This window comes from Zalophus californianus, chromosome 10 (genome assembly GCF_009762305.2).
Source record: "Zalophus californianus isolate mZalCal1 chromosome 10, mZalCal1.pri.v2, whole genome shotgun sequence".
NCBI classification, from domain to species: Eukaryota; Metazoa; Chordata; class Mammalia; order Carnivora; family Otariidae; genus Zalophus; species Zalophus californianus.
In genome coordinates this window covers 7,417,729-7,430,054 of record NC_045604.1, presented here as the reverse complement: position 1 = coordinate 7,430,054, position 12,326 = coordinate 7,417,729, and the positions used below count along the sequence as shown (strand labels likewise).

General features: G+C 41.6%; 1 protein-coding gene across 3 annotated transcripts in view; it reads left to right on the top strand.

Moving 5' to 3' along the window:
* RGS5 (regulator of G protein signaling 5) overlaps window positions 1-9,772 on the top strand; it is a 48,785-nt gene extending 39,013 nt beyond the window's left edge. Inside the window, exons 4-6 of one of the 3 annotated variants that reach the window (XM_027612427.1) lie at window positions 929-1,095; window positions 4,627-4,817; window positions 9,182-9,772. In XM_027612427.1, coding sequence (XP_027468228.1) covers window positions 929-1,095; window positions 4,627-4,788 — 329 coding nt within the window. In that variant the 3' untranslated portion in view covers window positions 4,789-4,817; window positions 9,182-9,772. Of the gene's footprint in view, window positions 1-928; window positions 1,096-4,626 lie in introns of all 3 variants that reach the window. The other 2 variants (XM_027612426.1, XM_027612425.2) reach the window with 2 other exon arrangements.
* Window positions 9,773-12,326: the final 2,554 nt, after the last annotated feature.

Sequence of the window (12,326 nt, the reverse complement as noted above, 5' to 3'; positions counted from 1 at the left end):
GTCTACATGAGCCACAGCACACTGAAAACACAATCACAATCGTTGTGATTGTGTTAAACTTAGTATGTTTTAAAAACTGACCTATGATTGATGGGCAGAGTAAACTCCTCGGCCGCCTGGTAACTTCATTGGGTCCTCTCCCACCCATCCTCACATCTCAAACTGAATGTCCCTTTCTCACGGGGCCTTCCTTAAACTTGAAATGAGCTTAAGACCCTTCTGTTACACTGTGACTATCTTTCATATGGTTTTTCTTTTGTTGTGTCAATGTTTTTTGTGTTTCTTCGTCTTCTTTCTACCTTCCCTGGAATCCATAAGCTCCATTAGGGCAGGAACCATGATGACTTTACTTACCATACTATCATAGTGCCTGGAACATAATATCTGCTCGAAAATCATCTGTAGGAGAAAAAAAAGAAAAGGGTTGTGAGTCATTTGCATGTGATAATCAACATCAGTATTACACTGCCAAACCAAGTTTCAAGTGTATTTTTCTCTTTTTGGTAACTGATAAGTATCCAGATGGTATTCACGTTCATAGTATTCTTTGATGCTGTATACAGGTAACACTTCCATCCCCAAATACATACTGCCTGGATTTGAATTCCAGCCCTGCCACTTTTACCAGCTGGTTAACTAAGGGCATAGTACTTGACTTCTCTTATCTCCTTTGTAAAATAGGACATTAATAGCACCTGTCTCATAGGTCTATAATGAGAGTAAATAAGCTAACACTTGTAAGGTTCTTATGTAAGTGACAGAAATACATAATAAACGAGCGGAGGCTATACAACAAGATACAGTTTTGTAAACAAGCAAGCAAATGCATAATAAGTGTATGATATATTTTAGATAAATTCTTAATACATGTATGTATGTATGCAGGACGTATGTTTTTATCCATCCAACCAAACTTTCCCCTCGCTAGATGGACTTGCCAGCTTCAAAAGTTTCCTGAAGTCTGAATTCAGTGAAGAAAACCTTGAGTTCTGGCTTGCCTGTGAGGACTACAAGAAGATCAAGTCCCCTGCCAAGATGGTTGAGAAGGCAAAGAAAATTTATGAAGAATTCATCCAAACAGAGGCTCCTAAAGAGGTAGGTGTTGATGGGTAGGTGGGTGAGTGTGGCCACCGTTCTCTGAGCTGGGCAGCAGAGAGGAAAGGACCTGGGCTCCTGGCACATCATAAGCAGTCAGGTGAATGGACACAGACATCCCGATCCCAGGCCTTCCTCCACGTGTGACTTCGGACGGGTCCCTAATTAAAATTCTCCCATCCTCGGTCCCCTTCGCTGAAAACATCTCACATACATACATGTGTGTGTACCCAGAGCATTTTAAAACTGCAGCTGTTGGGCAGCTTGCCAGAGCCCTTCTCAGCCGCCTCCTTCTCGTTCAGCTGGGGCAGGGACATGGCGTTCTTCACGAACAGAGCCGAGTCCCACAGGGAGCCCAGCATGTACGGGGTGGGTGTCCGTGCATGTCTGTCCCTCCTCCCACCCCATAGCTACTAACAATTGAAGGCAGCCGGTGTAGAAAATTTCTGGAAAATGATTTTTTTTTAAAAATAATATATCATTCCTATGGAGGGATAAAAAGCTTTTTTGACTGGATTACTCCCCCCCCAATACACACACACACACACACACACACACACACACACACACACCACTTCCTCTTCCTTCAGGCCTTTTCTGCCAGCAGGACCCCCTCCCCCACTTCTGAGGGCCCCCGAGGGTAGAGTTGCCAGATTTAGCAACAGAACAAAACTAGAATGCTGAGATAAATTAGAATGTCAGGCATACAGGGGATAATTTTTTAGTATAAGTAGGCCCTGTGCCACGTTTGGAACATACTTAACACTAAAAAAAAGTGATTGTTTTTTTTTTGAAATTCGAATTTCACTCTGGCCCTTATAACCCTGCCCCAGGGGATGGAGCGGGAGCTTGGGTGTGTGGCCCAGGGTTAACGGATGATGATTTTCCTGTCCTGGAATAAGCTAACCCACCTTCTCCTGCCCCCTTGTAGCCAGTGTGGGGAGGGGACAGACAGAAGTACCACAGGAGACCCAGGCCGGGGCCGGCCGGCGGGCGTAGCCGCTCTAGTCGGCCATGTTCTGTCAGAACCTGATCCAGACGCTAACTTAGCTCCTGATTCCGGTGCCCCATCTGTGCTGTTTGTCGTAGCGCGGCTCCCACTAGGGGAGGAATGAGAAGGGGCCGTGCAGTGCAGCCCCAGCCAGCTACTCTTGAAACCCATGCACCCCAGTGGTCAGTTCCAGATTCTAAACCGTATATTTTTTTCATGGTATTGTTAAAAGTGAGGAAACATTAAAAAAAAAAAAAACCTGCAGCTGTTATTACTTTAAAAATTCTCCAAGTCTTGCATTTTGACCGAAAAATTTACCAGTTCAGGTTGACGCGTAGCAGATGGACCCACATGACACAGTTGCCCAGGCAAGTAGCAATCTCAATTTTCTCTGTCTGAACATTCACCTCAGCCTCTTCACAGCAGGAACTGGTAGAGAAACACAGTGGCAAAAACTGGAACTAAGATTTTGAAAAGAGAAATGGCCATGCATAGTTCAATACACAGATAATTTGCACACTGCAAATTGTCATTTGATCATATCTAAAAGTAATGCAATAATATTTTCCTGGCTCAGTAAACAGAAGAATATTTATCAGAATGATTCATTAGAAGAGGTCTATGCACATAAAAGTAATAGATAAATAGCAGTTATTAGTTGCTGGATACAATGTGTTAGAGTTTTTAAAGACATCCCTTCCTTTTTATTTTAAGACTTATTTATTTATTTGAGGGGGCAGGACAGGCAGAGGGAGAAGGAGAGAGGACCTCAAGCAGACTCCCAACTGAGTGTGGAGCCAGACATGGGGCTCAGTCTCATGACCCTGACATCATGACCTGAGCCAAAACCAAAAGTCGGTTGCTCGGAGCCACCCAGGTGCCCCAAGACATCCCCTCTTTTAAACATTAAGATTAAGAAAGAGCTTTATACTTCTATGATGTTCAACCATTCTGAGTAGAATTGCCTACCTAGCTCAGTATATACTCAGTGTAAGAGAAGGAAGCAGCATTGCTTTAGTGTGGCAGGAAGAAGAGCAGAATGGGAACAGAGAAACGTACATCACGGCCTGTCCCTCCTGAGTGTTAGTGGGCATGTAACTTGACCTCATTAGGCTCAGAGTCTCCACATGCAGAGGCAGGCCCTGGATGTCACCTCTGAGGCTGTTCTGTGTCGTCTTCCCCCATGCCTGCAGAAAGCACTCCAGCCCCTCTCACCATGGAAAATCTCACCACAGTCTGAACTCCTCCATCCCGGACCCTGGAGCACAGCTCATGCCCCCTATCCAGCCCATTCTGGCCTGGCACTCCCCCATCAGGCTTTTGTCCCTGACTCTGCCTACAACCACACCAACATCCTCTGAGCCAAGATGGTTTTTCTCAGCACCAAGGACCTCTAGAAGCCCAGGAGAGACCTGGAACATTCTCCAGTGTTCCAATTCAGAACCACAGGCCAATTTGGATTCTGTTTCTTTCTCTTTTACAGCCAGATAGCTTAAGGGTCCTTAAAGCATACAAGATGATAAACAGTGATTTCTCTCAAATCACACTCAGGCACACCCATGGAGGCTGTACACTGCACAACTCCAAGGGACCATTCACATAGACCCTAAAATGAACAGTGTCCCCAGGACTTGTGCAGTGTGTCTGCACTGCACTCAGGACATAAAACCCACAATGACTTCCAACACTGCAGTCTACTGGTTAAAAGCTACATTGCTAAGTTTCTGAATCCTCTCTCTAATACTTCCGACCTTGAGCAAATCACATAACATTCTGCTCCTCGGTTGTAAGACATAGATGTCAGAGCTATGAGGTTAAATGGGTTCACCAGCATGGAGCCTGTTAAAGTAACATTCCCAGCAAGGAGCCTGCACAGACGAAGCACTCAATAAACATTAACTGCCATTCTTATTGCTATTCTGTCAAAAGCACAGTTTCCTGGTTTGTTTCAGGAAAGACCAAGTTTCCTTGCTTCTCTGGAGTCATGCACAAGATCCTCGGTCCCAGACAGGATTCCTTTCTCCTCTTCACTCTCTCCATCAGGCATGAAAGCAAACGCTGGGGAAGGAAAGTTGAGAGATTAGGCATCAGGACACTGGATCCAAATTCTGAGTCTTGGATGCAAATAAACGTCTTAACTCTGTGACCTTGAGAAAGCCGCTGAAGCTATACACACACACACACACACACACACACACACATGCACGCACACACGCACACACGCACACACACACACATATGTATTCATAGGGTTGTCGTGAGGATTAGGTACAGTATGCACATATGCATGTACTAGCTGCCGGTGGAGGGTCTCACACCTGGTGAGTGTCTAACACCGCTTGGATCTTCATCTGATTCGTGCATGTATTAAAGTGTCACTTGCCTTACCCCATTGCCTGTAAAACAGAAATGATGTTTCTCACTTTTTATTACCCTCTGCCCCTCATGTGTTTTATTGGCAACAAATTCTACTTCCCTCCCCACCCGTCATCAAATCCTGCAACCTGAGCTGACTCATGACCCTGTTTCTTGGCCCACAGGTGAATATTGATCACTTCACAAAGGACATCACCATGAAGAACCTGGTGGAACCTTCCCTGAGCAGCTTTGATGTGGCCCAGAAGAGAATTTATGCCCTGATGGAAAAGGATTCACTGCCTCGCTTTGTGCGCTCTGAGTTTTACCAGGAATTAATCAAGTAGTAATTCAGTTGGGCTATGAGAATCACCCTGTGAGTTACTTCTTTAATAATGCTACATTTTCCAGCAACCTGCATACTTTCCCATAGCAGCTTCGTTCAAAGATACCCAAACAGGGAAAAATCCCAGGGAGTGTTGCTTACTTCTTGTGCAGCACTTTGTTTTGGATGTTTATATGGTCTGAATGCCTTCCTTTCCCGGGGTTCTTCTTCATGTCCCATTCTTAATTAAGTTCTATTCAGTGTATTCTTGTCAAAGCTAATCAGAATCACAGAAAAATTCTGCTGAAGGCAAGCAAATATAAGACAAGAATATGATATCATTGAATGTGGGTCCATTTGGTTTGGGTAATGAATCTCCACCTAAACTGGTCTGAAAAGAATGTGGACGTAGAAAGACCAATTTCAAGTGAGATTAATTGATCTCATTTGTTGTTTTAATTCTGATCCAGGGGCAATCACCCCTCTATTTCTGACTCTGGTTAGTAAAAGATAAAATGAATTTTATGAGGCAGCCATTATTTGATTTTTTAAAGCAAATACATTATGTAAAATATCAATTTTCCCTCTAGAGCGTCTTTGTGTTGGCTGGAGATCATTAACAAGAGATATAACCATGAATGTTACAAAATAGATCTGAACACAATCCATATTGATTCTTTCCTTATACCTCTCTCATATTCCCCTCTACCCAGTTACCATATTCTGTATTAAATCAATGACCTGGCAATGGAGTATTTAATAAATGTATATATGCCTCTAGTGTTTAGGCCCAATGTTTCAATTTTCAAATAATTTTAAATCCATGTGAGTAGAAAATTCCAAAATTTTCAACTCCAGTCATGTCAAATAAAACAGATGCTGTCCGGCACAACATCCCTTACCTCAATATCAGGAGAACTATACGCTAAAATGGAAAAATTCTGTCAAGTCTAAAATGGTTAATTACCCTATGATGCCATCTGTTTGTTTAGGAAATGTTTATTATCTTCAAAATACCAAATTATCTTTAGAAAAATTAATTTGACTACATGTGGAGGCTTTCTAAGTAAGACAGAGTTACAAAGAACCCCGCATTTTGCAAAATAATGTGACTTTTTTCTTTAGCAACCCCATCTTGCCTCTTTGTTTTGCTCCCTGTGTTAATGGATCGTATTTACCCTCAAAGTGCACATTTATGTCCCAACGTCCCGCGCAAGCAGCTGACTGATAGGCCGTGGTATATTTTAGTAGCTTTAACCTTTTAATTATGTCTCTCATTATTATAAGTCTTGCTAGATTTCTTTTTCTTATCTTTAGTAGATTTGATTAAGTAGTGATTTACATAATTTAGTAATAAGGAGAAGCAAGCTAACCATGTACAAGGCTAACCAAGATGAGGCTGTTGAGTTAATTTTGGAAGAAAGTATCTGTGAAAGGATGAATAAAACTCTGGAATGTTGAAGGAGAAGATCACATTGTTTAGTTTTATATTTCCTTCTTTCACATTCCTTTCTCCTCCACACACTACTAATTTTTCATGTTTATGGCCCATTTATTCAGTTGTTTCTTAAGAATACTGAAAGCGAAGCAACCATGTTACTGTAGTCTTTAGGCGAATGCTGGTTGTGTTGGTTGGCTCTTCTCTGAGTTTGCTCTTTCGAAGGACAGCATGCCCTTCTGAATACTTGGCTATTTCACATTCTGAGACTGGGTTGGAGTGAGTGGGTCCACTGCCAACAGTTGCCAGTGTGTTAAGAGTCCATTCATAGTTGGAAATATTGCTCACTTCAGAGACACTGGTCACCAAGCAGTCGACAGCTAGGCCAAATCAACACCATGAGCATTGAGAAGTCCTCCCCACGTGCATTTGTGTAGGAATGACACACAACTCAGAGCAGAACTTCCTGGCACCACCTTGCTCAGCATATGTCTACACTGCCCAAATCAGTAACAAATCTCCAGCCATTTACTTTCTCATGCAGCTAGAAATGTTAAGAACCCAAGGATCTAGGGGAGTTATTGTTCTTGGATGCCAAATATTTTTTAAGCATAATGTTAATTGAATTGAAAATTCAAAACTTTTTATTCACATGATTTCAAAGAGTCAAATGTTTGAAAATGCCCAGAGAATGTAGTAGATATTATGGAGCTCACCCAGATGGTTGACGTTACACAGACCCAGATCAACTGTATTCACGAACTGACTACACACCCTATGTCAGCAGGTAGGACTTGTGAGTGGAGGGTAAGGAGGACCTTCCCCTTTTCATAGGCTGAACTCAGGAGATAAAGGGCAGGAAAAGCACCACCATGAGGGCTGTGCAGTGAAGGAAAAAAAAAGAATGAATGCTTTCCAGTCAAATGATGCCATGTAATATATATATATCTGTATATATGACTCTAAATTTATAGTTTACACACACATTAGAAACCATTCTAACACATGAACTGATAAAATTAAAAGGGATACAAGCATCACAACCCAAAATGAGAAAGCAAACATATCAAAATTGCCCAAAAAACGTCCTTTCATATCATTTTTAAAGTGTTTTTAAACTTAGGAAAAAAGAAAGAAAGAAAGAAAGAAGAAAACAGTGTTATGGGAAGTTTCCATGGCAACACAAAGAAAATAACATTCTTTTAGTTCTGGGAAATTAGAAAAACTGGGATGGTCTTTCCAGGAAAAAAAGAAATGTGTAACATCTCTTTATCACTCCCTCTTCCTCCCCCACCTCCCTCCCCACTTTGTCTTGAGTAAATTGCTGGGAAAGCAAGAAACTTAATGCAAGAGTCCTGTGGTGCTCAGTGCTTTCATTTCCCTCCCTCCTGGAAATGGAACTACAGTTGTAAGTGATCTGGGATGTAGAGAGGTAGCGGAGCCAAACTGTGGTCAATGGGAAGAGGAGTATACACTTCTCACTCTGGAAAGAAACCCAAGATGAGGCCAGGGAATGGCCCACAACCTAAGATTTTCTGCCTGGGTTTGATACAGTTCGGGGTTGGCGTCAGTTTAGGGTCCAAACTGGACCAGATTAAAGAGTTAGATTGTTGATTCTAGAGGAAATTAAAAGGCTGTGTTTATCTACCAAAGCAGTGCTTGTTCACATGCACACACACACACACACACACACACACACACACACACACACACACACACATTCCTTCTCCCAGATAGACCTTCTGAGATGGAGAACTGAGGCCTTTCAGTCCCTTTGCTTTCGCATCAATAACATCAAATATATGGAAACGTTTTGCTCCCTTTGCCTCAGGAACTCTAATTCTCTATCATATAAATTATACTATCAGTAGAGTTCAGTTTTTATTGCATAATGAGAAAAACTTGGTGAAAGAGATTGTTTTCATTTTTACCCTATACAAATCCATGGGTTTGCTTGGTTGATGGGTTCTCTCTCTAGACTCCATTTCAGTAGTATGGGGTTATTAATTGTCTCCCAAAGAATAATAGCTGTTCAGAAGTTTCAGTAAAAACTTGACCATCACCAAATCAACGGATACACTCAGAAGTATCCCCTGCCAGGGCTTTGTCAAATTATCTGTTCCATCACAGATTTGATCATGAAAATTATTTAAAAGGCTATCTGTATGTTAGCAGCCCATTCTCCCTGTTTCCTGGGACTTTAGCAAGTTTGGGAGATAAAGGCTCAGGGGAAGAAAGAGGAGAGAGGAGGGAAGGGTACTGGTAAAGAAGGGCGTGCCAGACCTATGAAGTTAATCTGCTTACTAGGAAACATTTAAGAACAGCTCCCCTTGACTGAAAATCCAACCACTTCTTGCTGTCATCACTATGATTTGCAAACAAGGCATTCCTTGACTCACAATGCAGCTAGATGAAGAACTTCATTTTCAAATCCTAGAGAGTCTTGATTAGAAGGAAGAAGAGATGTAGAGGATCTGCTTTCCCCACTTGGCTCACCTGTGCAGGGGAGCAGAGAGTGGAGAACTGAGTTTCCAACATCCAAACGTCTAAACCTAAGAGCCAGGGAACTCTATGTAGGTTCTGGACATGAGGTCTTCCTGCATCTCAGTATATCCTGACTGACTTGTCATTAGACCTCTCTGGTTTTCTGGTCTCCATTCTATTAGACAAGTATGTATGTAGCACTTGCTTGGGAGGAGGCTCTTCAGGTAACAATTTAGCAACTGCTGCTTGGGTTCAACATATTTTTGCCCAAATAGGGCATGTGGCAAACCAGAGCAATTGATATCCAAGGAAAGGCTTTCCCCAGTATCAGTGAAACATCGTGGAACTGAAAAGATCAACTCTTCCAACAGAAGACACATTTGCAGCTTTGAATGGAAACTCAGAGCAGAGAGTGAAGGAAAAAAAATGTCTTGGGAATATTATCCTCACCTCACAGTTTAATAATAATCTTCTTATCTCATTTTTCTAGTAGAGAAGCTACACATCAAGCTTATTCAAATCCAGTTTAAGAAGCCTTTTGCAAGGTACTTGTTTTCTCACCTAAGGTATTTTCCCTCCCCACCTCACCCCTATACCTCCCTTCCTCTCTTCCCCCTGCAAGAGGAAACATTTAAAACAGCAGAGTCTAATCACAATTATGTCATAATGGATACGTTAAAAGCATTTAACTTCCTGTCTAAGGAAATGTATAAGCTAAGGCATAGGCAAAACAACGGGAAATGCTGAGAAATTTTCCAATGGAGAGAAGTAATCCAGATCATATTTTGCTAAAAGTTCTTTTTATGTCATATGGTATCAGGATTTGGGAAAACTATTTTTTTTTTAAATGCTGGAAACTGCATCTTCAGGAAATACATCCCAGAGACAGGAGTAGAAATGAAAGGTTGAAAATCCATCTGTCAGCATTTATCCCGGAAGTTTTTCATTTAGAAACAATTGTGTTTATCTTCTGATTTTGCAGTCAATATGTTGTGTACTATGTGACTCATGCTTCTTGGTAAATAAAGCACCAAACATGTATCTGTAACCATGATCATGTATATTGTATTAAATATATATCTGTATCACAACCTCTGTGAGTCCTTCTTAACTCCCGAACGTGCTTGATATGAAACTATGCCTTAAGATAGGCTTTCTTGCTCACTATGCTCCTTACACCATGTGAGCCCTAAATCAATTGGGATGATCCTTATCCAATAAGCATCAATTATACAATAGCCCGACAGCAAAACTCAGAAAGGGAGATACAAAGTGCCCCAGACTCATACACTCTGTTGACTACTTTCCCTTGGATTCAAATGGCAACTTACTGACCTCGCTGTTCACTGTTAGAACTAAACACATTAACACATTATACCATTTGGATCCTGCAATAGTCAGTGACTATAGTCATTCCTTTCTCCCCTTGCACTGGTGAAAGAGCTGAAATCCTGGTGCCATTGCAAGCAGCTCAATTCTATGACCTTAGATTTGGTGCTCAGATAGTTTGAGTAATGGGCTGAAATTAGCCAGCTAGGGTTGGGACTGAGGGATGGGAAAGTTTGTGTACAGAAAGAAGCATAAATGGGAGCAGATCTGTAGGGAGAAACAATAATGAGAAATGTGTGTTGGGGAGAGAGAAGGATAGGGAGAGAAATTGAAGAGAATGTCTGTCCTGGTCATCTGACAGTTTCTTAGATCTCATTCCAAGTCTCTATGAAGCCTAACTGTATTTAACGTAGATGCAATGGTCCTAAATCATTTCAATGCCACCTATTCTCCTCTTTAATTATCTTGGATGAGGGGGTGCCTGAGTGGCTCAGTCGGTTCAGTGTCCTACTCTTGATCTCAGCTCAGGTCTTGATCTCAAGGTTGAGAGTTCAAGCTCCACACTGGGCTCCATGACAGGCATGGAGACTACTAAAAAAAAAAAAAAAAAAAAAAAAAAAATCTATATATCTAAATCTATATCTAAATCTATACCTATATCATCTATATCTATCTTGGATGAGTTTCTGAGAGTTTCCATTCAAGAAGTATTACTAGAACAAAGATCATTGGTACTTTTGTCTTCCCCATGGAGAAGTGATGTTCTCAAGATCACTACGAATTAGTGGCAGAACAGACTTAGAGGTCAGAGAGACTGCCTCTCAGACTCCTGTTTGTTCTACTAGATCAAAGGAACCACATGTGATCCCTCAAAGCAATTACAATTACTCCTAACTTGAGTAAAACAGGGTATGCCAACACTGCCCAAGTGGGAGTCCATGCTATTAACCGTCAGTGATGTAAGCCAAGTTCTCCAAGCTATATGATCTCCAAAGCACATTTTGCTAATTTTGCATTTTCTAAATCAGCAGTGTCTTGAAAAATCATTTTGCTCATAAAATACTTTCCACATACCTTAACTCTTCAGATGGCTTCCCAATGCCTCAGTGCATTTTTCATTTAAATTAGTCTCATCTGGAAAATTCCTGGTCCTGTTTCCATGCTTTTCTGTTTTTTGGTCAAATCCTACCCTCTAAATGTTTTCACTTATTAAAGTGAATGACAATTTTATTAGAAAGCAAAGCCTATGAGGAGGTAATCATTGCTCAATCTTTGGTAGACAATGACTCATGGCCAGACTGCGAGGTCTCTTTGTTATATTTCCAAATGAGTTTCACCATGGGAGAAGGCTGAGCTTGAGGTAGGCAGACCAGGGTGGGCATGCCTTCCTACAGGTGAATTTGAAAGTCTTAGTTATGTCTTGAAGAAGTGGTACCTTGTGACTGCCACTGGAAGAAACTGCTGGGACATACGATACATAGACACCTACCTCAGAGTGTCCTGCCAAATGCCCAAGGCCTCTGTGCTTCCAAGCAGAGTTCTTGGGAAACAGAAAACTTAAGGAGGAATTGGAGCCCAGAGGCCTTAGTGAATAAGGGTAAATGGACATTGATGTTCCTTTATTTCTTTTAACTGAGTATTTACTTTGACTGCTTTTTCATTTAGCAACTAAAGCCATAGCTTTTATATCTCCTTGAGTTTCTCCAATAATTCTATTGACAGTAAGCAGAGAAGTGATAAAGGATGTCAACCCTGGAACAAACATGACAAATGTCCTACATGCAGGATGATAGTGCAGTCTTCCTCTCTCCACAAAGATTTTCTTCAGCTGAGATGCCAGCAGCTGGGGGACAACCCTTGAGAGCAGAGGGGGCACCCTCTTGTCTGTCCGGGGAGATGAGCTGGATTGCCCTGGGTGATCAGTCCAGCTGTCACACACAAAAAATCCACCCTGCCATCCTAAGAAATTATTCTTCCCAATCTTCATTTTAAAGATGAGGAAATTGAGACCCATAGATGTGAAATGATGTGTCCAAAGTTACACATCTGGATAAACAGCATACTCCTTACAGATGAATTGATTCCCAGTCTGGGGTATTTTTCCTACGGAACAAAATTCATGGTATGCCTTACTCACAGATCTATAACCAGTAGTGTTCTCAAAGTTGATATTAAAGAACTCTAAGATACCAGAGAAATGGTAGGGTAGGGCTGGCCCAGAAAAGCTGTGCTTCTCAAAAATACATGCCTCTCCTCTATCTCTATAAGAATTTTCTCAATCAAATGTCCTTTTGGGTTAACAAAGCACT